At 46.3% G+C, this 27,089-nt stretch overlaps 1 protein-coding gene across 1 annotated transcript in view; it reads right to left on the bottom strand.

The window, feature by feature from the left end:
* Positions 1-25,803, bottom strand: part of TMEFF2 (transmembrane protein with EGF like and two follistatin like domains 2) — a 131,091-nt gene extending 105,288 nt beyond the window's left edge. The window contains exons 1-4 of the mRNA XM_055719288.1: positions 25,623-25,803; positions 24,191-24,300; positions 18,027-18,156; positions 14,993-15,019 (exon numbers count right to left, since the gene is read on the bottom strand). Coding sequence (XP_055575263.1) covers positions 14,993-15,019; positions 18,027-18,156; positions 24,191-24,300; positions 25,623-25,803 — 448 coding nt within the window. The remainder of the gene's footprint in view (positions 1-14,992; positions 15,020-18,026; positions 18,157-24,190; positions 24,301-25,622) is intronic.
* Positions 25,804-27,089: the final 1,286 nt, after the last annotated feature.

Raw genomic sequence — 27,089 nt, 5'->3', positions numbered from 1 at the left:
AAGAATTGTCCAGAAGCAGTTGAAATGAGTGAAAAGCTTGTTCGTGTTTGCCACACGTGAGCACGGCTTAGTTTACCGTTTCAGTTTTCCGAACGTCACTTGGGATTGTTTCTCATCAAGGACAAGCTTCAGCGACCTTTCTCTTCTTTTCATCACAAGGATACTGTGGTTGGCTTGAAAGCTTGAATTTTTTACAGTATTACTATTCTGAGCATAAAAGCAGAGGCGCAGGTTTTCCTACCCAGAATGACTTCTACATAGGAGACACTAGTAGCCAAATGTTTTGCAACACCCATTGACATGCTTTCATTTACAGGCAGGTTTAAAGGATCAGAAATTATCTCTTCTGGTTTTGAAAGACAAGCCAAGGGAGAAAGCAATGTTTTCACTCTCTTTGGCTTATTTGCATTTCTTACCTACACTCTTCTCCCTCAATTGACATTGTCAGCTGTAGGATGACAAGTGAAGAGCGCCTCTGGAGTACTCTGTAGCTTAATCCTCTACAATGCCTGTAAACTATATAGTGAATTGGTGGTTACAACAGGAGCTCTTAAAAAGCACAAAATTTCACCCTTCCTTCAAACTGAGAGGAATCTTTGTTGAGCACTTTGAAGAAACTCAAGCTAGCAAAGGATTAGTATTCTAAATGTATTTGTTTAAAGACAATGCAATGTAAAATATACCAAAAAATTAATCTGGCCAGCAGCAGACTAAAGGTTTACACAAAGCATCTGCTGGTTGCCTCTGGTAAAACACAACATTTGTCTCGATGGTGTTTATGGCATAACTGGCTGCTACTGCTGAGAGCCGTGCTACAGCAGCCTTCCGCAACAGCTTACCTTAAAGGAAGAGAAGTTCCGGAACATGGCCTTCTCCACCATTTTCAGGATTACTGTCTTTTATGAAGCCCTCTGGCACCGAGTCTTTCCAGACAATAACAACGCAACCGTAGCAAGGGGGATGAGTTGAGGGAAGAGCTTTCCCTCCCTCACTACTCTTTTTTCCTGCTGTGCTTCACTGTATTGCTTTCCAGCACACATCCCTGAGCGGTTTTCCCAAAGGCTGATCACCAGGCCAGGGTGCTCTGCAGCATCTTCTCCCTCTCCTCTTTACATTCATACGTGATCATGACAGCGTGCTTGCTTTTCTCTCCGCAGGATGATGGCACCTGCATAACCACTTTTTCCCCCTCATTGGAGGTAACAATGGGTTGCTGGAACTTCCAGCTTGTTTACAAGCCCAGCTGACATCCAGCTGAACCAGTCTAACCCCTTACCAAATGACACTAAAAGTGACACAAAGTCCTAAAAAACACAAAGAATTTTCATCGCCTGCCCCACTCTGAGACGCTGCCATTTGACAAGTGACATGGTTAAATTACTTCTCAGGGCCATTAATTTAAGACTGGAATTTGCAGAGATTTACACAGTGACACTTGTATCGTATATGCTAGCACCTACTACCACTGTACAAGTAGCTGGGCCCTGATTTAACCTGACCTTAGCAACTTGCGCAATCTGACAGCTCCCCATGCTGTTCACCTGCTGTCAGATCAGAGTCTGCTCAGGATCTGCCATTCCCTCTACATCTCTTCAAATTAATAGCATTTCATCAGTTAGCTCTACAATGCCATTAAACACAGAAACAGCAGAGATGACTTTTCAAGGCCCTGATCCTGAAGTCACAGCACTTTTAAGGGAGGGGAGAAAATTAAGATTATATGCCTCACCACCAGGTATCATTTAAGACAAGTGGGGGTGCATATTCCTAATTACATAGCTTGCACAAGTAATCTCTTCAAGAAAGAAGAGAATTCTGAAATGTCTTATGAAATAGGATGAAAGACTGTTTGTGCCGCCCTTTTTCCTGCCCCTAGCAGCTGCCCAATTCCTTAGTTTAAACAAAGCAAAAATCTCTCCTTCCTATGAATTAAGGTGAAAAGCAATGAAGCAGGAAGACCTCAAGATGAAGACAGGGAAATACGAAGCAGCACAGTGAATATCCAGGCTGCTATGTGTAGAGGTTTCTTCCATTTGTTTATCAACTTTGAACCTTCTTGTGTTCTATGTTTGTAATTGTTTTCAAATAACTATAATGCTCTAGAAAGACTTCAGATATTCTTTCCAATACATAAATTACAGATAGATTTTCTCAGCATTACTTCCAAAGTAGGGTACTTTTTTTGTCTGCCCTGGCACTGGCTTGAGACTGTGACAAACTGCAGATTATTCTCTACCTAGCTGACCTCTGTAAAGCAGGTTTAGCTTTAACACAACTGTCCGATTGCCCAGTGAAATTGAGAGAATCTTTTAACCAACAAACACACAGGAGCTGAGATGGAAAGAAGGTACTTAACCCTCAGGTAGAGGGTGGATGGACAGGCACAAAAAAATCCATAGAAAAATCCTGTTGAAGGCTGCCCAGCACTACCACATGCCTGTTAAAACTGCTGTTTCCAAGTAGTAAGAACAAATGTCTTCAAACCAAAATCTTTCACTTCATATGTACTATTGTCAATTCAAAAACTGGCTCATGGTACTGTTTTCAAATAAAAAAAGAATCCAAGAAAATCCTTCTGAACAATATAAGGAAAATTTTAGTCCAGAAGCACCTGTCATCCAGCTAAAGATATCCAGAAAGAGTACCTTAGAGCAGAGGATCTAGGGCACATTGCGGCTTTCCAACCCGAATCCATAAGTAACACTAAGAGGTTCAGATACAGATTTACTCTACAGGTGAGAGGTGAGAAGAGTTTCTCTCCATGTAAAGTCTTCGTGGCTGGCTTTTTTTTTGGGGGGGTGGGGGTGGGGAGTGGGGATGAGGGGCGGCAGAAATTACTGCTGCTGCCTATAGATACTGCTTAGGCATCTGCCACCCTCACCTCTAGGAGAATGCTCAAGTGTTGAAATCGAGGGTCTCAGATCTGATGCACCCCACAGGATACCAGCTGGTAAGAGTCTACCATGTGAATGGTAAATGAAAAATCAAAGGAAAATACCCAAGCACATTTTTCCAGGACCCATGGCGTAGACCCCTCTGACACAAGGGATCCCTGCCTGGCCAAGCTGCTACTGCCACAGCAAGGGGACAGTCATCACCAGCAGGGCAGGAGGGGAGAAACCCCAGGAGGAAACCAGAAAGAGTTCTAACAGCAAGGATGAAGCCAAGCCTGGCGTGGCCCCAGCACCTGAGATCGCGTGGTTTGATCTCGTAACTCGCTGAGCACCCTTCGGGAAATGTAAGGGGTCAGAACGCAGCTGTAGGCAGCAGCTGAGGGAGCTGGGTCAGAAGGGGGTGTGATGACAAAGGTGCCTGGGCAGGTGTCATCTGCCCTTTTCAGTCCTGTTGTGTAGGTAGAAGCTCACAGCCTGATTCCCACACATGCACAGCTTGGCCAGGCTGTATTTGCCAAGAGCGAAGACTAACAAAACTTTACAGTCGCCTGCTGAGCCTCTCCAACGCTGCCTGCAAAGACTTCACAGGACAACCCTCCCGCCGGCTTTTAAAGGTCCCCTTCTGCTGCTTCTGTGGCACCCAAGTGAACGGCAGGGCAGGACCCTGCCCCCTGAAGCCCTGAGCTGAGCTTCCCTATCCAGCACAGATACACAGGGGCATCACCACCGATCCTGGTGCATCAGGTCACGGGAAGAGAGACAGGACACCAAGGAGGGGGGCCACAACCCCACTCAAGTTCCTCACACAAATGGGGCAGGCGAACCTGCCCATACTCCGTGACACCCCGTGCTTTGGGGCCGAGTGGCCAGCTGAGAGGGGACAGCACTGCCGTGCCATGCAGGAGGGGAGCTGGAGGCAGGAGCCAGGGGGAAAGCTCACAGTATGGCACATACTCCAATCCCGTAATCTTAGGGAGTGCTACGCAAGGGCAGGGGAGCCCTCTGCACATTGCTAGCAAAAGCCTTCGGAGAGCCAAGGAAGAAAGAAAAGACTAACAAAACTTTTCAAAATATTTGAGAGAACCTGCGCCAAAATCTCCTTAGATGTGTATCCACAACTAAGCATGAGAACTAAATCGGTGCTGCTTCCCGGTCACAGTCTAAAAGCACTGATGCAGCAATAAGGACAGCTTAATTGCTGAGAGGCTTACATATTAATAGCAGAATTTTTGTTCAGAAACATGTGAAAGCCTGTAGGCTTTGGAGCAATAAAATAGAATTGGGGCCGTATGGTGGCAGAACAAAGTCTGCTGAAGAGTGTTGTATTTTCTGCCTTTGATAGGGACTTTCCAGAGCTGTCAGCTGAGCTGCAGAATTAGAAACCTGACATTGCAGCAGTCAGTTTTTAGATTTCAAGCTGTTCAAATGACTTGCCTCCAGGGAGGAATATCTAGCACACAGGAATCAATAGCGAAACAGGTAAAGATGCCAGCGTGCAGGGGCAGCCACCCCAACACCATACCCCAGACAGCCAGGCAAATCTACTGAAAAGGAGTCGTGGGAGAGGACGATGGAAAACCTGGCTCCCTCTGTGAATCAGTGTAAGAGAGACGCTACAGACATTCACTACATTTGTGAGATTGCAGCTTGATTATATTTGATTCCACATCACAGACTGATCATCCACACACCCTCGGTTCACACTATGCCAGTGCTCCAAGCCACTTGCTGAAGAGATTATAAAAGAGCCTATTTTACCATAGCCTCACCTCTGAATGCGTTACAAGTGACATCGCTTAATTTTAGCCAATCTGAACAGCTAATTAGATGTAAACAGATTGAAAAATTGTACACACAGGACAACTCATTTTTCAAAAGGCCACTAATCTAAACACACCTGAGTCCATCAATTTACTTCAACATTTGCCTAAATGAATTACAGCATAGACTTATCCTGCACTGGCCTTGTGATGCGCATAACTGGCTCCCTCGTCTTCTGATGAAAATCTCAGGCATTGTACAAAAGAATACGTTATTCGTTTATCAAGGCTCTATTGTAACAAAGATGAAGATGCCTCTCTGTCTGAATCTAGTGGACGACATGTATGAGCCAAAGCAATTACAGCCTGCTCTGGTACCTTCTCGCTCACCTCCCAAACCCATCACATACACTAATACATCAAAGCCAGGGAGGATTCTTTGTAATAAGAGATACAAATCAAATTATATTTAATCATGATCGGTACAGGTTCCAATTTCAGAGCTCTCTGGGTGTGGTCCCCCCCTCTGCTCTCACCCCCTTACACCAGGAGAAATGGGAAGAAAAAGGTTCCTGGACAGACCCTCCAGGGAGAGCTGGCCATCCTCCTCCTCCCCAAGGCTCCCTCCGAGCAATAGCTGGGGTAGGCCAGTAATTACACTGGGAATCAGAGCAGCACCCCAGGGCAGACAGAAGCCCAAAGGGGCGTCTCACGAGTGAGATGAGATGAGGAGCCACCAAAGTTATCCAGTGCCAGACAACGTAAAGAAGTCTTAGGAGGAAATGCAGTGTAGGATGGCCTATTTTTAAACACAGAGCAATTAGCCCAGCATTTTGCATAAGGTTTTCCTCTTCTGCTAAAGCCCACATCTCTTCCATTACCTGCATATGTAAATGTACACAATGAGAAGTGAGAGGGCAGAGAGAAAAACACTTGTGTGCATTTTGAAATGAACAAACATACCCACATAATCAATCCCTTCCCAGACTGCTTAACAAAATAGGCTAAACTCAGCCTATTTCATGTGTAAACTAATTTATGGCACCTGGAATTAATGGTCCACCAAGCACTTTCTGACCTCCCACGTGACAGAGGCCCCTGACTTCCAAATTGATGCTTGACTGAGCAGAGCAATCTAGACATCCAAGTGTCAAAACCTCAAGTGACGTAGAAACCTACACAACTTTTAATCACTTCTATGTGCTGTTGCCTTCATTTATAAACATGCATCTAAACTTTACTCCGAGTTTGTCTAGCTTTAAGTGCTAGCCTGGCATCTCATTAGACCTTTGTCTGTCAGCATAAAGAGCCCTGCTGCTCATTTGTGTTCCCCACACCGGTATTTACTGATGGTGACCTACGCACCCCTTGCCTTTGCCTTGAAAAAACTCAGGGCAGCAAAGCTTTCACGGCAAAGCTTGCTGGCCAGCCACTGCCCTCGGCTGTGCACAGCCTTCTGCTCTGCTGCTCAGTGCCACTGGAGCTGCAGGCACCACGGCCAGTAAAGGTGAAGGCAATTTGACATCCTTACTCCTGCTCAGGAGCCTGCTTCTTACATATACGGGGATAACGGTGGCCCTTTGGCCCATTGTGTTCACAGGGGACTCTCGCAACGTGCCCACTGACTGCCAAGACTCCAGCTTTCTTCCTAGCATCACTGTTTCCAAGACCCTCTTCCCACCTCACTCCTCTGGTTTGCTGTCTTTGTTCTAGGGTCATGGCTTTACGTTCGGCCACGTCAGGCGGCCTGCTCTTGCACCATTGTACCTAGTAAATCAGGTTGCTTTGCATCGGTGAACTGTTGGGTTTCTTACTTCCCCAGTGACATCTGCTGAGAACTTGATCAATGAGGAAAGTATGCGCCCACCTAAGTCACTGGTAAAACAAACAAATAAATAAACAGCATGAGGCTGATCCTTGTGCTGTCTAACAACAATAAATCCACTTACAATTAACTTGTGAAAGGCAGTTTTTACTCCACTAATTGTGTACCATGTTAATTTTGCATGATTCTTGTTCCTTAATCATAGTGTCATGTAGTGGCATGCCAAATACTTCACTGACATCCACGTACACTACATCAACATTGTTGTCTTTATCAAGAAAACCTGTAGCTTCATAAATAACATTTCATTTAGTTGACAAAATCTATTACATCAGCCCATACTGCTCAGCATTAGCTCTCATTTATTTATTAAACAGGTCCGGGTCCGCATATCCTGCTTTACCTCGGAGTCAGACTGACAGGCCTATAAATAATCTGGATTTTTTCCCTACCCTTTTTAATACCCATGCACCTACATTCCTTCAGACCTTTAGAACTTTCCCATGTTATCAGACTTATCAAAACCCAACATTAAAGTTCCTTAACTAGCTCTCTTTAAACTCCTACCCGTGAGATATTTGAGGCTGCCGAGGTAAAAAGGGTCCTGCTTCAGTAGCTGCTTTTTTAATGGGTTTAAATAGGCACCATCATTATCTAATTCCCATGCAGCTAGAACAAATGAGATCAAGAAGTCCAAGGCATTAAAAAAAAAAAAAAAAATCATGTGAAACATCATGGAAGAATTCTGACCTCTTCTTTCCTGAATCATGATATTTTCAAAATGCAGTTTGGAGTTCTCCCTATTGTTGAGCATTCTGGGCTTCTGTTCAAGTATTTTCCTGAGGACTAAAAGCATTTTATGTGTTTGTTTTAATTGACAAATTAAGCACCTTCTATAAAACTATTCAAAAACCTGGGCTGAAAGACTTGTGGCAACTTCTTAAGAACTGGTAGAACTGTACTATAAAATTTGTACTTATCTGGATTTGATTATGAATTGGTCTGGATTCTTGGGCTTGCACCCAAACTTGTCCTGTATACGCATTTACATAAAGTAGGTGGCAATCTCCAGTTTGCTAAGTGTTTGGGAATCAGTCATGCCCTTCCTTAAGATAAATTCCCACTGACTTCAAAGACAGCAGGCAAACTTTCTGGTTTTATTTCCCAATCTCTGAAAGGAAAGAAAGCCTCTTAGACAAAAGGGAATTAAAACACCCAATGCAGAATATATTAGATTTGCCAGGTGCAGCTGAGGTCTGAAATGTAGTAAGAGTTAAAGAAAAGCAAGTACATGAACCTTGAGAGAGACTTGGCAGTTTTCATCCCATTTGTTCTTTTTAAGATCTCATGAGAGCATCTCACAAAATCCTATGTCATGCCAAAAAACGTTCAAAGCAAGCGCATAGTGAATCAGCTTGTTCAATCGCTAAACTACAGAATATATAACCAAGAGATGCACAAGGATCTGAAGAAGTTCTGGTCAATCCGAGACTGCCTCAGGCCCCACTTGTGCAAGACACCCACATTCAAAAGAAAACTGTGAAAGCAATGGCATTTAATTAAGCATGTGATAAAAATTAAGCACGTGATAAAAACTAAGCATGTGCTTGAACGCATGCTCTTACCCCATGAAGTAAGGTGTTTGCAGCAAGCATGACAAAACCATCTGAAAGCTTGTGAAACATTTTTCTTCCCTGTGGAAGACTTCCCTGCATAGGAAAGCAAACGGTGGGCTAGATTCGCCTCTCACTGTCATCACAGCTAATCTCTAGTGACTCCACAGTTGTCACAAGCAAAATTAATCCAGGTTTACAGAGATGTAGCAGACAGCTGTAATCCACTACATCTCTCTCTTGCTGTGTTTACAATAATGGACCAATAAATGAGTATTTGTGATTAGATCCCCCCTTTTTAATCTGTTTGCTGGAGTATCATAGGATTTGTTTGCTGGTTTGATGACTTAGTTATTTGTGGATTTACAGATTGCACATGATTAGACAGCATATTTTTGATTTTATTGCTCTGTTTTGATGTGGACAGGCAGTTTTGACTTTTAAAGCAAAACCAGAGCAACCTCAGTATTTTTTGATGTAGGTGAGCACCCTCCCTTTCCGTCTCCTTGTGTAGCTCTGAACTACTTACAAGAAGTGTTAAAAACCATGAAGGTCTGTATAATTTAGGCAAGAGGCTACAAACGGACAACATTCCTACTTCCCACCTAAAAAAGTCTGTGGATCTTCACGGCACTTTCTATTCATTTTCTTAAGTTTTGCAGGAATGGCTGAAAACGGACCACAGATCATTCACTGTGGGTCAACTCTTTCCCACAGTATTTCTCTGTGTTGATAGTCTGCTTGACGGGACCTGTGCATTCACACCTCACACTAAGGACACAGCCAGGACTTTGGCCCATTCATAGCAAAGCAAGCACAGGGATAAAATGCATTACTTCACATTGGATTTTTGCATTCTAACTTCAGAAGCAGCAAGCGAAACAGAGGCAGAACCCAGGTGACTAAATCCAAAACCACTACCTCCCGTACCGGTACTTTACATACAACCCTGGAGAGCTTCAACTCCTTAGGGGCTGTGGGGATTTGCTGAAACATCTCAGGCAGGCAGGGTCGATTAGCTGAGTACTTAGCTCAAATGAGAGGCTGAGAGGAGTCCAAAAGCTGGTATTCCTGACATTTCCATACCTTCCTAGGATTTCCAAAACCGTTAATGCATCTTACCCAACACAAGGTGCATGCGGCAGCGGCCTAAAATTTCAGTACTTGTGAATGGTCAAGTGCTTCTCATCTAGTCAACAAAACCATAGGAACTTCATCCTCTCCTAATATTTAAAGGCCACAAAGAGACATTAACTGCCTTTTCCTGATCTAACTCTTACATAGGTCAGATGCGCGCCAGCCCTGAACTAGAAGTCGTGTAATCACGTTAGGACAGCAAAGAGCCTGAGCTAATAAACCCGGCCTTTCAAAGAGCTTATTGGTTTGGGCTCAGTGCCACGCTGAGGTTAACAAGGTAAAAAACTGTTTAACAAAGGAGACGTATATTTGACCATCCAGAGTCAGGTCAATCATTTAAGATTTAAACATTCCCTCCAGAGGTATTTACCCAGTCAGTGCACGTTGCTTATAGTTGATTCTGTACCTTCTGATGCTGCTTTAAATTACACCTCCCAAATTAAATTAGAGCAGAAAAAGCTTTCCTATTACCTTATTGCAGCTGATGATAGCACGTGGGGTCAGCAGATACTCGGAATTCACATGAGAGAAGGATGTATCACCCATTACACCCGAGCAAAGAAAGGACGGGATCTGTAGCTCAAAATATGAATTCTCTTTCTTTCACAGGTTAAACACACTCCCAGTATTTTCCCATATACTGAGAACATGTGTGTATGTGTGTGTTTATCAGTATTGCATTTTATACACTCTTTCATTCAAACCAATACACACTCCAGGTTTTATGGTGTATTTTGGCTCAAGTGTTATTGCTAGGACAGTGTTTACAGCAATATTCATTGTGTTCTGCATAGCCCTGCCCATCAATCAACCTTGTAATAAAGCAGAAAGGGAAATCAGTGGAAAAGCTGCAGAGCTGCCGAATTCAAAGTTAGTCATACAAAACCAGCACAGAGAGAAGAACAAATGCAATTAGGTCAAAGTGTCATTCGCCTGTTGATTAAAGAAAAAAAAGATATACGTGCTGCATTACAGTTTACCTTAAAAAATAATCTAGGCTTCAAAGCGTTAATTTTTCCCTCCCTATTTTCCCTGGGTTGGTGTTTCAAGATGACTGCTGCTTCGTACAGATTTATAATATGTATGTGTTTACCCACACATCTTTAAGCCAACAGGAAAGGCAGACCAGAATTCAAAATCTATCATTAAATCTACATGTTGGCACCTACAAAGAGCTGTAGGACTTCAGTTTTTCTGGATAAGGCTGAAGGGATAAATTGAAAGAATGAACAAACAAACAAGCCAGTCTCGTCCTTAAAATACACACACAAAGTGGGAGACACAGACAGAGGGGGAGAAGAAGGTGGCTTCTAAGGTTGTTGATTTCCAGGTTTATCTAAAAAATTAGGAATAACTTAGGGAGCAGTATAATCTCTGATTCTTTCTGGACTTCATATGGGTATGCTGACAAACAGCGTGGTTCAAAAGATGCAGCACTGGTTTGGCTCTGAAGCAGCATGTGTTATTCCCAATTCAGCCGTTGAAGTGTGATGCCTTTGCCCAACTTGGGTATGCAGCCTCTGCTTCACAGATTTTATTCTCTCCCTCACTGTGAAGAAGTGCCTCGCAGTATCAGGGTGGACCACACTGGAGTCCTAATCTTATAATTAGCACCTCTAGATGCCACCATAATAATAAATGGTGACGATGATATTGATGAATCATGACTTGTTTTTTCAGTCTGCTTTAGTCTAGGTCATAAAGAATTAATGTAAAAATCAAACTAGGATAAGATCTGTGTACCCAAGGGCCCCATATAATTCCCACTGGAGTCAGCAGGACTTGAATGGAAATTGAAGGACACTCGGAAAGTAACTCAACGTAGGTGCTTATGCACTGCTGTGCTGGGGGATCTCCTGGCGCGACAGTCACCCACAGTCAGCCCATCGGACTACGAAAGCAAGCCAATCAACAGAGCTAAAAATACAGATAATGCAGGGAGGGGAAAGGAGGGTTCAGTGTAAAAAAGAAACCAAGGAGACATGCTCTTAGCACATTAAGAGCCGTAATGAAATACTGCATCTTGAGTTTGTCGCTGTCTGCAGAAAGCTAGGAAATGAGCAAGAATTCATTATAAAGCTGCTCAAGACCAAAACATGAATCACTGGGTTCTAAAAAAACCCAGTTGTCTAGAGAACGGCGTAGATGAAAATGAATGGAATCTCTTTAAATTACTCTCTGTATAAACTCTTTCACATTCATTCTTTCTGCCATTGATTAGTATATCTTTCTGGGATACGAGTTTTTAAATAATTCCACACCACACTCCCAGCTTCTGCAATCAAAACACAGAAACGGCTTTTGATCTGCATTTTTAGTCTTCATTTACAGGGAAAAATGTCTTCTGCAGTAAGAAGCTTGAACACCTACTGCTCTTACCCATTTTCTGGATATCCCCAAAGTGCATACTGAAGGCTCAGTAATCAAATGAGATTAAGATTCCTCCACCACTTTACAAATAAGGGGACTTTTGTATGCTATTGCTGCATAAAGAAGGATTAAATCACCTCTGGAAAGCCCTCAAGATCATTAAAGTGCTAAGAAGCTGAGACCTCTCTGATCCCAGCATCCCTGACAGGAAAGCAGAAAACCCCACTTCCTAAATAATGAATTGAGAAGACTTCTCTGCAAACCCAGGTAGGAATGTGTGGAAGGGAATCGTGGCCGGCAAAACACGGCCTCTGGCTATGTTGTTCCTTGCTCCTACTCTGTCCAGTTTTCTGAGAAAACAAGGTTCGTACAAACACACAATGTGTTTTTGTGTGTCTGCCCATCGCATCAACCTCTTTTCAGCAATTTCTGAACACTTAACCAATTGTAACTTCATGTGACAGGAGCATCCTTGAGAGAGAAGCATCACTGAGAGCTGAACTGGTGTCAGTCAGCGGAGAAACCACCTCAAAGCAAGAAACTTGCCATGTTTCGAGGACTGGAGAAACACGATGCCCTTTACTAGTTCACAAGCTCAGTTAATTTCCTATTAGACATGTATCTTATCAGACCAAAGACATCCAACCACGAGATACAACTCTGTTGAAAAGCTGGTTCCCTCATCTCACAGCTTGCAGAGCGATACACAAGAGCACTAAGGGAACCCATGGGAATAATATGGAGGGGCTCCGGTAAGAAGCAACACCCTTTTCCACCTACAAGTGCTGAGAGGCAGAGATTCCCACTGCTAACGGTCCTCAGCAATTCAGACTGAAGGATCAGCCATTATAGGTGCCTTCAAGTAGAAGCCCATCTACTTTTTGTCTTTTTAACCAGAGCCTCCTACTCCGTGCCCTGGAGGCACTACTCACCCTGCCTGTGCCCACAGCAGTCCCACAGGGCTCCCTATCTGGGTCTCTCTGGCTGCAAGGAACCTCCCAAAGACCGACCACAACAGTTGCACAAGCCTGAACCTTGCCAGAAAGTCTGCTAGCTGCGCAAAACACAATGTGTGGAAACAAAACACAGAGCAAACAGCAGTGCTGAAGTGTAGCGCTAGCCTGTGCCCTGCTGGCACTCCAACAGCAACAAGAAAAGGGGCAAATCAGCAAGAGAATGGCGGCTCCTGCGGGCTGCCAGCGGGTACCTTGCTGCAGATGGACCCAGCACGCCTGACAGCCGTGGCGTCCAGGACAGCCCCATTCTGCTGGTTGAGGCAGAGGCATGGCCAGCTGGGAGGGTCCCTATGGCTTATTTTTGCAAAATATGATGCTGCATTGGTTAGCAGTTTGTTAGTCAAGACTGATGCATGAGAAGCATAAGAAACAAAAACTTTCATAAAAACCAGAAAACACAGAAGATTGTCTAAAATTTCAGGCTTCTCACAGAACAAAACATCCCACTCAAGATTGTTGGAGTGGGTTTTACAAGACTTACTGTGATGACATCCAAAATTTATTACAGCTTTTACAACAAGACCGTGTCTAGTAAAGAGTGATGTAGTGACAACATTTACTTGGCTGGATTTAGCTTCTTAGGGCACATAAATATACTTTTGTACTTTAAGAACAGCCGTAGCTGCCTACTAAATCTTGAATAATACAAGGCAGCTTTGTAGACCTTTAAACACATGCACCAACTTGGTTCCATCTCCTTCACAAATCTGCTTTCTTACTACCTGCCCAGTCAGTCCCCAAGGTCCTGTTCTGCTCATATCTCGTCAACCTTAGCTTTTAAAAATGAAACTATTTGGAAATTCTGTTTTTAAATTCCCATGGTTTTGAGTATGGAATTCATTACTTGTAGAAAGCAGCCAAGTTTGTTTCCTCACCTCCGCAGTTATAAACCGAATGGGAGATCTTCTGTTTTCCTTGGTACGTACGTGATTAATTTCGCACAACTTCATTGAAAACTGATATATTGACCATATGTGTGAAAATCTTATCATAAACATAAATTGAATTGTAGATTTCAGTTAAGCACTGAATAAGGAATTTCTTTGGTGTAGTAGTTTAAAAAGACAATTTAAAAGGACATTAGAGTTAAATAGGAATAGCTGGACAAAACTTTTGACAACAAATCGCAGTATTTAAGTTTCTGGGGAGCCAGATTTGAAGCATATTAAAGAGTCCTGATTTCCAGGAAGCAGCCTGCATCCAATCTTGGAAAATTAGGTCCCTTGCAAGCTCCTTATATGCTCATGTTGTTGGCCACTTCATGGGTAAAACTAATACTTTACCTATACATTGTGTTCTCTGATATACTGGTTACCAAAACTACATGAGGACTAGGTGATATTTTGCCAAACAACAGGGTTGCATTTGAAAAACCTGAATCCAGCCAGGGCCAGCCATAAAACCAGGTAAGAGCCCAGACCTGCTGTGCCTTATGCAGAAAGTTGGCTCAGCTCCGGTGGCTGCCCCAGGCTGCGGAGCCCAGCAGCAACCCTGCCTGATGCTGACCTTGCCCTTCCCCTGCTCCCAGAGCTCACTGAGGGGGCTTGGGCAGAAATGAGGGTAACGCTTAAAGACAACCTTCCACAGCCACCCCAGCTAGCCCTGGCCCTCCCAGCCCCCAGCGCCACCTGACCCACTGGCCCCACCATGCAAGTAGCTCCCAGCAGTCACGCTCCCTGTCCCGGGGGAGGGCACTGCCCAGACCCAACACTTACACTTCCAGGAAGGACCGACTGGTCACAAACCCTAGAACCAGCGTTAAACAAGTAAACCCATAAATGACTACACCTAAGAAATAATAATAAAAAAACCAATCCCCAACTCTGAACTGAAATGCAAGTTTTCCTGCATTTTACAGTATCCCCCTGTATGCAGTGAAGGGTTTGGACTGTTTCCACGTTCATTTTTGCTGCTGCTGTTCTTATAAAAGCACATTGTTCTTTCCCTCTGACATTTCTTCATATCTCTGAAAGAATGCTCTCCGTTACCACAAAATATTTGGCTTGAATCCTCCAGTGAGGAGGAGCCAAGGGTTTGGCTCATGTTTTAAAACAAAAGAAATATTACTCTAAACATAAAACAAATGAGTGCAACTGTAACAGTAGATGGAGATAGAGCTCCTAGCACAAGCTATGAATAATTCCAAGTCCTATTAAAAATATCACAGCTTTCTGAATTTCCCTAGAAAACAGCATGTCATTATTAGGTTCCAGCTTGACTAAAACGCAAAATACCACTTTTTTTCAGAGAGAAAGCTAAACAAAAGACAATATGCAATGTCACAAGTAAACTGCAAAGCCTATCCACTTACAATCTGAAACTGTGAAAGACAACGTGTGTACACATAACCACAGAGATACTAAAAGATGACTCTTACCTCCGTCCCCAGATCCCGAGCCAGCATCTGAAGAAAGAACAGAAAGAAATTTATATTCATGTTCTACAGTATGTCCTGTAAGCATGCAAAGCAAGACTGTTAAGTGTATTACAGTGTACCTCACATTTGGTATCATCCCTGGGTAAATCATCGAGTTCTAATCTGAATGTAGCTCACTCGAACCATCTTTTTCTCATGTCTTTTCTTTAAAGTCTCTATATTAGACTAAAATAACCTAAGCCCTGGACTGCTGTAATGTCCTCATCAGCCTCTACCTCATTTTGTTGTACTGAGACTGATAAAGCTTTGTTCCTAACAGCTGTGCAAAGTTACTTCCCTTGCCCACTACTCACCATCAAAGACAATTTTTAAACCCATTTTTTTAAGGCCAGGCCAACTGGAAATTCATGTCATTATCGTTACAAAACAACATCAGCTCATCAGATCTTAACTAGTTGGAATAAACCATGGGAATTATTGGAAAATATTGGAAAAATTGGGAAAAAATGGAAATTGGAAATAACAATCAAAACCTTTAGATAAATTATTAAAATGTCATTTTTCTCAAGGTTGTTGCTGAGTTTCAAAATTGAGTGAGTATTTCATATTTATTTTTCCTCTGCTCAATGTCTTGTTGGCTGGAATGACGAGAGTCACAAATTTAGAAAGTGCAACATCACGACATTGCCAAGCCCGGAGCTTCATTACAAAACTTTCCAAGCGAGGCAAAGCACAGAAATGCACACACATGTAGGGTTACCAAAAATAATCCATAAGAGGAATTTCTTTTTCAGGGAAGGGAGGGAGGTTATCATCCCAACCTCCCCCTTAGTGGAGGGGTTATCCATTTATCAGCATCAAGATTAATAGACAGAGTTTGGAAAGGCTGCTTTGGGATCCAATTACCCTATGAACCGTTAGACCTAATTTACTGACAGCAAGGTCTGGTGGACCTGAACTGGCTTGCACACGCCATCCTTGCTCAAAGTTAAAAAAAAAAGGAAAACCTTTATTTCAATAAACGTGGCACAAAAATGGCTTAAAATGGAAGATTTACACAGCAAGACTGCATAGGACAGATGCAAAAAGGGGCTGGAAAAGAGAACAGAAAATGGTGGGTTTTCCCAGTGACCATCTCCTGCATTTTCCTGATCTGATCTTCTGTCCTGATGCTCTTTCCCAAATGAGCTACTGGGGAAAGGAGCGTGTCTTCATTAGAATGCCCTCATGGCGCTGGGAAGTACTGCTTTTCCAGGTGTGCCAGGTCTCCCCAGCACAGAGAAAGGAACGAATGCCTGCTACCACCGGCCTCCCCCAGTGAACTACCATATTCTCTGGCACTTTGAATAGATGCAGTGCTTGGTGACATGGTTTAGTGATGGACTTGGTAGTGCTGGGGTAACGGTTGGAATTGACGATCTCAAAGCTCTTTTCCAACCTAAATGATTCTGTGATTCCATGAAAAAAACCTTGTGTCTCTCCTGCCCCTACCCTTCAACAGCCGGACGCCTGCCGGTCATGGCCAGGAGGGCTGCCCACTGCCAGACCTCTCAGCACCCCAGGTCGCTGCTGGGGGGTCCTAGGCACCCTCCAGAGATCCCTATCCCATGGGGAAAACCTGAGGTGCATGGCTGCTCCCTTCTCTGCTGGAGCCTCCTCAGGAGCCTCCTCCTGGGAGAAAGAAAAAAAGGCCAAACGATCAAGACTTCAGGAAAGCCTTTTTTTTTTTTTTTCCTTCTCTGTTTCTGAAATCCAAAATGTGTTTCAGAGAGAATGCTTCCAACACAGCCATTGCCAGTAGGCATGAAGTTTAAGAAAAGATGTAGCAAAGCTTCACAATTATCCCTTTAATCAAAAAGTTTGAATGAAAAAAGACCGGTTGCTGCGCTGAGAGAATTCACCAAGTTGAACAAATCCTACGCCACAATAGGCTTTGTCAGCCTGAGCTCTGCTTAATACCAATTTATAGACAAAAAAATTGCAGCGTATGTTTTTTTCCCTCTTGAAAATTGTCAGGTAACAGCTTCAGAGAAGAACAACATTTCCAGAGAAAGGAGTTTATTTTCTCTCAGGTGTACAAAACACAAAATTGCGGCACTGCAAAAAGTTTGTCTAATGCACTTTTTATTGACTCCTCCATCCTCAGCCAGGAAAAAAATTCTGCTTTAAGTTTAAAGAACTCTCTCAAGAACAAAGAGTTACTCCTCCTGCTCTTTTCAAGTTAACTTCACTGCCCACCTCTAACAGATACTGAGCACAAAAGAAAAACATCAAGAACTCCTGCACATAAGCAACTCAGTTTTCTGTGACTGATTTTGCTCATTCACCTTTCTAGCTGTTTCATAAAAGCGGAGGTACAAACAGCTCACGATGCTCAGAGTTAAGCAAAGATGTCTCAAATGCCAGTCAGTTTTCACATATGCTCTTTAATGAATTCTTCCAGCAGGTCCAGAAGTAAAACCTGTTGCCTAGACTTGTTTGTTAAGCATCTTTCAGGCCAAATCTTTAGCTGGTGTAAATTGGCAGGGTGCATTACAACCAGGGGTCTGCTGAACTATACTAGCTGGGAATCTAGCCCTACGTGCACAAAGAAAAAGCTAAGAAACTGGATTGCAGGCAATAATGCTCCAGTTCTCTCTCTCCAGATTACGGAGGGGTCTGTGGTAATCCAGATGCCCATTTATCAGACATCTGCTCATTTAATCTGCTTCCAGTTACTAGGCGTAGCAGCTCAGAAGTGTACGCAGCGCACAGGATGATCAGGAGCACAAGATACGTATTAAAAAAAAGAAATCAACTTCTGTGCTGGCTCTTCAAAACAGTGTCAAGGGTATACTGTATCATAGATGGTGAGCCTGTGCTAAGTTAGTGACTTCACAGGGAAGGATGGCAGCAACTTCTCATGCCTAAGACTGCAAAGAATTCTTCTGTAATGAATTCAAAGCAGGCATTCAAATAGCTTTCGCCATCCACAGGTTCTTTTATTCAGGGGCACGGCAAGGTCTGCAGGCAGCCTGGAGTGCATTATACATACCAGTCGCACATGATCCTTCGGACACCAGGAGTATTTCGCTCTGCTGCTTGCAGGCAGCCTGTTTCAAGTAGCATTCATTCTGGTAGGTGTCGCCGTTGGAGCCGCAGACGGGCACGTAGTCATTGTTACACTGATGGGAAGGGACAGAGAGCAGAAGCATTGGTCACACAAGTGGGGTGGCACAGGACCCATTTGCGTGACCCCCCCAGCCCCCTTCCAGTATTAAACCCCTGGGAAAACCACAGAAAGGGAGACACTCTTCACCTTTACAGCTACTAGGGGAGAGGGAGGGGGGATTCTTAAAAAAGGCAAAAGGCAGAGAAGTGTAAACCAGACTTGATCAGGTTAGGGAAAAGGTAATGTGAATGGGCAAAGTGGTCAGTAAGTGCCCCCAGAGAGGCCTCTCCCTGCGAGGAGGATGTGGGGGCATCCCCAGGGAACTAAGATGGGCAAGGCAAACAGCTCCTCGCATCTGCAATAGCAGCTCATGTGTTTCCATTGGATGGCTACAGACAAATTGCAACGAACAGGCTCACTTTTCCCCTCCTCCCGCATAGACACCCTCGCTGCTACACAGACAGTCTGCATACACCAAAGTGTCTGCCTGTGCATGTATATAACACTCTATTTAAGTACTTAGCTATAATTAGAACTGATTGGACAGAGGGAAATTATTTCTGAGAGACCTATGATCAAACCCCATCCCTCTTTCTGCAGAGCTGTTTCTGTTCCTGGCAAGCTCCGGCTGGGATGCTCCACAAAGGTCCAAGCTCTCCCCATGGTGGCCAGCGGGCAGGAGCAGCAGCACTGCAGCACGCTCAGCCCGCACACCAAAGGGCGCTGAAGTTACTCATGCTACACACCCCTCTTTTGGCTCAAAACTCCTGCTCAGCTCTGCAAACTACCTGCTTTGTTCCCTCTACCACTGAAAGACAGCTTTGCCCTCTGTTGTTCATTTTAATAAAAATAATTCCATTTTATATTGAAAATTGGGCACCCACCGGGTGCAGTTATCATAAGATAATCACCCTCTGAGGCTTAGAAATTCTTGGATATACCCTGTACATGGTAATTATACTGGGGATATGATTATCTCATGATTACTGTACTCCTGGTATGCCTCATTGTTTAATTATAACAAATGGAATGATCACAACTATTATTTACAAATGCTCACCTCTGTTTAAATCAAAGTAAAAATTAAAAAGAAATCGTACTTCCTATTTAGCTGTACTACGCCACAAAGCATCTGAGGTGTGTTCGTCAGGCACAATGTAAAACACAGAACTGAAATTCCAGGGATATAAAAATCAAATATGCTTCAACGTGAATGACTACAGAAGTGATTAACACAAATGATTGCATAGATTGCATTAATTGCAGGCCTCCACACAAAGCAGCTGCCAAGAAATTATTCATAGTTGGTCAGAGTGACATTTTGATTGGGCCAAATCAAATGACATTTTCCTCGTGCATTGTATTTTCTTGTCTTCCCAAGCTGCTGCCCACCCCCAGCACTCTCTTCCCTTGGAACAAGAAAGGAAACCAGCAGCCACAACAGTAGAAATCCTCTCCTTCCGCTTCTAACGAAGGACTCCTCCACGCAGAGATTTTAAACAGTTCATTAAAAAGTGTTTCTATGCTATTTTCACCATTATGTTCCAAATCTGAGTAATGTTGCAAGCAGAAAATGCCAACTTCATCCAGAAGCTCAACGATTGCTGGAGGCTGATCTGGAATACTTAACCAGGACAATTAACACAATGGTGCAATTTTTTTAAAGCAGGAAGGAGCAAATCATGCTTGCTTTAGACATATTATCTGCTTGCCACCCATGGGACCTTTTCCCAGAGCAATCTAATCTGTGCAGAATTTGGCCCAAAGTTTCTCAACAGGCTCTGTTACACGTAGAAACAATGCTGGATCCTGCTCCCCAGAAACACAGCAGCAAACTCTCTGCTGGTTTTGCCCAGAGCAAGAGACGATCTTTTACACTGACTCAGCTGCAAATCTGAAAGGCCAGACAGCCCTACATTAGCAGCACACAGCATCAAGAGTGAAATCCTGATCCACCGAAATGAGTGACAGAGCTGCTCTGAGCTACGCTGGAGCTTATTCCAAAGCTTGGCAATTTCAAAACACTTTTGAGAGACACCAGGGCTCCAGGAAGGATTAACTCTCCTGGCAGAAGCTTCACCATCTCTCCCGTGGCTCCTGCCACATTCAAGCTTGGCTTTGGGCAGCAGAGGTGGGGGGGGTACTCTGTGATGAGCACAGGTGATGCAGCCTTTTCTTTTGCAAATCATGCTGGTCAAGGATGTGTTTCTTCATCTGCTGCCCACTTTTCCTACCACTGCCTTTGGACAACCAGTATTAAGACGGAAAAGGCAGGAGCCACAAGGAACAAAAGAAGTGAGATCTTCCAGATGGATTCTCCCTTGGCTTTGAGCTGGGATGGCTCTACGAGCCACCAGGACACCGTACTGGAAGGTAGCCAGGAAAGACGACCACCGATGAGAAGGTTGTGATGTTAGTCACCAGGTTACTCCTAACCCACTAGAGCCAGACTCTTGTACTTGACCATGCTAAATCCAGTACTCGCAGCTCTTCACATCACAAAATACTTGCTAGTACTGGACAATTAGATGTTGACTATCAGTTTCCCCAGTACAGTGACACGTTTTTGGCATCAATTTTGGGCTCAATAAAACAAGCTGTAGATGAGGGAATGATTCTCCACCCCTCAAGTAAAGGTTGATCAAGCACCCAGGGGAATGCATGTCAAAACTCCCACTAAAGCAGCAGCATAGTGCCATACTGTCCCCTTCTCTCTTACATATGCACATTTATAAAATTCAGCTGTAGAGCAAGAAACATATGTATGCAATTCAGCCAATATCATACAAAGGCTGCCTTCCTCACCTCTAGCAGCCCGGAGTGCCCACTATCACAGCCAAGGACAAACCAGCTCTGCCAAGCGCTGGGGGTCAGTGCTAGGCACTGAAAGCATAAGGTTTGTTTTCTAAAGAAAATGATAACTTGCATAACTCCCTCTCTTGGTAACACTGTTAAAAGTTTGACTGCCTCCTACTTAACTAGTCCAAAAATGTCACCTACATCTTGAACCAAGCAGCATGAAAATATATTCCAGAAATACGATACAAAGCTTCAAGCTGGCCAGGTGATGTTCCAGCACCACAAACACTGAGGCACGTACAGGATTCAACATGCATGCAAGGTCTCGTGGTGACCAAAGAGAAGAGGCGTGCAACATTGATGGAAATACCCTGAAGTATTTTTAGATATGTACATGAAATCTAAGATGGAAAAAAAACCCCAGGTTGCCAGACCTGTGGCTTTGGGCAGACTAGGGTGCAGACCCCAGTGAGCCATGTCTCCAACCACATGCCTGCTGTTCTGGTGGCCCCGCTGAATTTGCTCTGTGCAGGGGGGGCAGCGGTGGTGGTGCTTTCTCCCACACTCGGCCCCACTGCTGGAGCCAGCACTGGCCCAGCGCATTCCTGCCCTGCTGACACCAAGGTATGGGCTTGCCCTGAGCGGGGGACAGATCTGCAGTTACTGATCAGAGCAGGAGAGTGTTTTCCAATGCAATACACATCTCATTGTGAGGAAGTAGTGAAGGGGCGATCATTTTGCAGTAGAGTACGGCAAGAGAGCCAACCACTATGAATCCCTTTCTCAGCACACGTCTGCTGGCTTTCCAGGGATGGAAGCCTAACTCAGGTGTTCCAGAATCTCTGATCATATCCACCCTTTCAAACAAAAATAAATTAATTTTGACTCCACTTGGACAGACACTGTGCATCTGTGATTCCGGTTTGAAAAACCCAAACCAAGACTGCAAACGCCCTGCTCCCCACTTCAGCCCCTCAAGACACAGGCTGGCCAGCCCAGGGCTTTTCAACAGTATGGAGGCAAAATTAGCTTTCCATCCTTGTCTATTCTTTCAAGCTGCAGTTAAAGCCCCTGGCAAATTCTGGAGAAAACATAAAATATGGTTATAGTGATGAGGACTCTGCTATTGATTCGCTAACCATCACCCCAGAGAGCTATCATCAAAACAGGGGACCTGAATTCTGACGGAGGACCCCCTTACCCATGACACAAACTACTTGGCCAGCTCTGCCTTACTTGGCCAGTCTCAGACACCACACTCAAAATTAATTTTCTACTCTGGTGGCGTATCTTTTTGGCTTGTCACATTATCCACTGATGTTACAAGAGAAGTTAACATCCCCCCAAGCTCTGCCTGTATCAAAGTGGACACGTTTGACTACAGAAGCCCCCGGCACCGCACCGCCCTTTGCAGCACCGGCACAGAATCAGCCACAGGTAATTTGCCCTCCAAGGTCACAGCCAGCCCTGCGGCTCCACAGAGGGCTCAAATCAAGACAAAAAGCTCTGAGTGTTTACAGGGCCTGATCCAAAGGGCGCTGAAACCGAAGATTACTGTTGATTTCAACCCATTTATTAGTGGGATCAGGCCCACAACTGCCCAACTTATACTTTTAATTTCATTTACATATTCATATATAAGTTCTCAGATTATCTTAGATTTGTTTCAACTGCCCCCTACAGCACTGCTCGATGCAGCAAATATATAGTATTCACCTCTTGAAGAGGAGACAACACAGCACAAAGAGGTTCATTTGGCTTCATTTACTGCAAATCACCAGGGACCAGCATCCTGCCTTGGGGAAACAGTGCTCCCAATGCCTTCTTCCCTGCCGATGGCAACGTCTGAATTTGCTCCTTCTAGGCCATGAGTCCACTGCTTTATACCACATGGCAACACCAAACCAGGACCAAAGACAAGACCCAAGCATGTCCTGTGGCTGCTCCAAGTTCAGTGCTCATGGCACAACATCTGCCCTAGCTTACCGCCAGGCAATGGGACAAGTCACAGACGTCTCACTGCATTACGGATTTTTCTTGAAAAGAGAAAACAGACCCACCCTTAAATCACTGCACATCCTGAGCCAAGGCAAATGCTCAAAACAGCATTCTCACATTGAATTTTTGATTGCACACAAACTAGAAACAAAATAAAAAAAACAAAACCCCATGGCCAATATGAATTCTCTCCCAACACCGGAAACACAAGCATTTCAGCAAACAACTGTCTTGTTCTTATTACAGAAAATTCCTTCTTTGTTTTAAATGAAGGAATTTATCATTTGGGGTTTTTTTCTCTGAAGACACATTTGGCTCTAGAAATATAAACGATACTTGTCATGCTTCAAAGCAAATAGTCTATCAAAGCTCAATAACTACTTAATCATTATAGATGTGCACAATCTTGAACTGTGCACTATTTGGCCTGCTCTACTGTAAACATACAAATCAGTGTTACAAGTTCCACAACTTCACAAATCCACATTAAAATGCAAGAAACCACAGGGGCATAAATGTACATACAACACGTGCTGATACATGCTTAAAACTCTTTTAATTTGTTCCGTTTTTATTCAGGTCATTATGTAAAGCACAGCTGTTTTGTGAGTTGGCTAAAACATATTAAATGGAATCCTTCATAATGAAATCATCTGACTTTGAGAACGCCTGAGGTTTAGATGCAGCTGGAAGAGGGAGAGAGAAGAAATAGCAGGAAACCCCCCTACTACTCAGTAACACCCCCCCTAAAACTATATAAAAGCTAAAGGAAGTTCATGATTTGGGAACAGCGGGATTGCTCCTTAATCTGATCAGCTGGGCAGATAAACAGGCAAGAGCATTGTCACTATGCAGCCCTTCCTGAAAATATTGCATAAGCACATTACAGATCCATTTCTTTAACTAGATCAGAACTCCGAATACAATAAGCCATGATCTGTATCAAAAATGAATTTAGAAAGGGCTCTAAATCTTTGTTAAAAGGGCAGAGACAAAAAATCAGAAATGCACAACCTGAAACTGCAAACCCAAAGGGACATTTAAAGCCACAGCATCTGCATTTTCCCAGAGAAACTTGTGTCTTCTTGACACCAGTTGGTTCTCCTGTCAGCTTTTATACATGCTGCCAGGTTTTCCCTCTAACTTCTCTGCACGTAGGGAAATAAATTGCCAAGTGATAGGTTATAAAGGGAGATCCTTGATTTGTATTCTCATTAGTGAATTAGAGAATGAAATATCAATCTTCTTACCTTGAACTGACAGACACAAGTCACACTGTCTCCAATCCTTAAACACTCCCCATCAAATTTACAGGTATTGGTGTCGCAGAGAAAGAGATCATTTTCTCTGTCATCATAACCTCAAATGTAAAGAGGGGGGGAAAAAAGATATCAGCTTTGGTCTAGCAAAAGGAACAATACAGAATGATTGCATTTTAATGCACGCAGCACAATAACCTTGTTGACGAAATGACACAGTCCAGATTTTCTTTTGTCCTTCCCCGTCCTCAGTTTCCCACTTTTTCTCTTGTTTCTCCCTCGGTCTTTCTCTTAGTTTCTATTCCCAAATGCCTCATGCACTTTTTTTCTATTTCACAGACTCCGTTTCCTCAAAAGTCACCTGGTAATTATGCTGTTTCTTTATGTTAGGGTGGAAATGTCATCAACTTATCCCCATCTGATCACAAATCTGTTGGACAAAAGTCCAGATTGGGATTTCTCCAGCCCATGATGCAATAAAGCCCCCAATAATAAAGACAAACAGGCTGTATGTTTTCCGTGATGGTCTGCCTGATCCCAATGAAGATTGATCACCTCTAAGTTAACAGAAGTGCTAGGTTCCCCACAAGCCGCTTGAGCGAACCTAGCTCTTTGCCTTCATTTTCTCTGGGAAAAACCAACAGATCTGACTGAAGATTCAGTTCACGAATACAAGCGTGAATTTCAGATTTCGCTAGCTGACTTCCCACTCCAACAACGTGCGGCAAGGTATTAAACAAAACAGCTCTATCAGACTCCAAACCCATTAAGATCTAAATCCATCGATTTTTTTAAAAAACACATCCGAGCGCTCTTAACCGTATCGCTACATGTTTGAAGCGAAGAGCTTACAGTGCCAGTGCCCCCCCCTCCCCCCAGGTCTCACACGTTACGTGCGGGGCACACGTTACCCCAAAAGGCTCTCTCCCTTCGGCGGCTATCGCAGCCGGATCCAGGCTTACTTTAGGTTTCGGGAAGGGCCGGCTGCTGCCCTACGTGAGAAACTCGTTCTAAAGGTCACCCGACTTCAAGGAGCGGGCGCGGGGCTCCCGGTGCCCGTACCCCGCCGCGCCCTCGCCCCGGCGCGCACGGGAGGAGCCGCCGGCAGGATGCGCGCAGGCGGCCCGGCTGCCCGCTCCCGCACCGAGGTGCCCCGCGGCAGCGCGGAGCCGCCCGCAGCGCTGCGCACCGGCGGAGGGCGCGGCCGGCACGCCCGGCCCCGCGGAGCGGGGGGCAGCGGGTCGCCCGGGGGCTGCGCGCCGCGCCGGGAGCGACGGCCGGCACTTTTCGCCGTCTCCGTTCCCGCGTACCGACCGGGACGCGGCATCGCCCGCTCAAGTTGTCTTCCCCCGGGCTCGCCCGCGCAACTTTGAGCGCCCGGCGGGGCACGGCGGGGCCAGGCGCGGGAAGCTCCGGTGCTTACCGGAGCAGTTCCAGCCGGTGGGCGTCTGGCAGTCGCTTAAGGAGGTAGGGAAGGCCGCCAGCTTGTCGGGGCGGGCGAGGACGAGCAGCACGGCGGGCAGCAGCAGCCAGCAGCAGCAGTCGCAGAGCGTCCAGCCGCCGCCGCCGCACTGCCGGGGCGGGGAGGGCTCCCAGGGCACCATGACTTCCTAACTCAACTCTCCGGCGGCGTGCCCCCCGGGCGGCGCGGCGGGCGGCAGGGACGGCCGGCGGGGCCGCTGGGCATCCCGGGGCCCCGGCCGGCGGCGGCAGCGGGTCAGCGAGCGGCGGCCGAAGGCGGGCGCGACGCTGCTGGGGCTAGCGGCGGAGCCCGGCGGGGCGGTGCGGGGGTGCGGGCGGCGGCGGTTCGGGGAGCGGCTGCCATAGGGGCCGGGCGGCGGGGAGCGGGGGGAGGGCGCGGAGGGGCCGCCGCCGCGCAGCCGCCGCCGCCGCCGCCTGCCCCGCTCTGCCGCCCGCATCCCTCTGCGCGGGGGAAGCAGCAGGTCCCGGCCCGCCGCGTCACGTGCCGCCGCCGCGCCGCCCCCATTGGCCGAGCGGGATGCGGGGCCCGGCGGGCGGGGCCGGCGATGCTGCTGCGCCCCGCGGCAGCGCCCGGGGCCGGGCCGGGCCGGGCAGGAGAGGGGGGGCCGGGGGGCAGCACGCCCGCGGTGACCCCCGCACCCCCGCCGTCAGCCCTGCACCGCCGGCTGCGGGTACCCTCGACGGGGCGAGAGCCGGGCTGCTCCCTTCCTGCGCGCCCACCCATGTGTGCGCCTCGCCCCCCGGCCGGCGCGTAGCCGCGGGTGGGCTAGCTCACCTGGGCGCGCAGGCATGCCCGTACGCGACCCCGTCCCCCCCATCGCGCACACACGCCCGGGCGCTGCTGAAGTTGCTGGCCTCGCACCGGTATTTAATCACGCGCGTCTGCGACGTTTAGGAAAATAAAACACTGGCACAGCTGCGGGGTCTGGAGCGGGCGAGGTGACCAGGGGAAGGAACGAGCGCAGTGGGGAAAGCGGGGAGAGCCTGCCTAGGGTCGGCTGGCAGCACCTTGCCTGGCTGCAGCACCATCCCCGCGACGGAGCCGGAGGAAAAATGCACCATCACCGCGGCACGGAGGGTGCGCTGCCCCCCAACGCCGAACGCACGCTCGGAGGGCGCGGAAGCCCCGCCGCAGCCTCCCTCCGCCTCCAGCCGGCGCCTTGCCACGGGGCTGCGGAGCCGCCACTCACTGCTGCGCCCTTCGCCGCGGATCCTCCGCCCCTCCGGGGCTCTAGTTTTCGGAGGCGGCGGTCGGGACGGACGGTGAGGGCTGCCCCCCGCTCCCGGGGCGGCGGGAGCGCAGCAGCAGCGTGCCCCCGCAGCCTCCCCAGGCGGTGCTGGGAGCCGCTCGCCCCAGCCCCTGCCCTGGCCCCGCCGCAGGGCTGGGGGCTGTTCAGCCTCACCCCCC

Source organism: Falco cherrug, chromosome 8, assembly GCF_023634085.1.
Source record: "Falco cherrug isolate bFalChe1 chromosome 8, bFalChe1.pri, whole genome shotgun sequence".
NCBI classification, from domain to species: domain Eukaryota; kingdom Metazoa; phylum Chordata; class Aves; order Falconiformes; family Falconidae; genus Falco; species Falco cherrug.
Note: the sequence above shows the minus strand (reverse complement) of the source record. Positions and strands in the feature narration are given on the sequence as shown.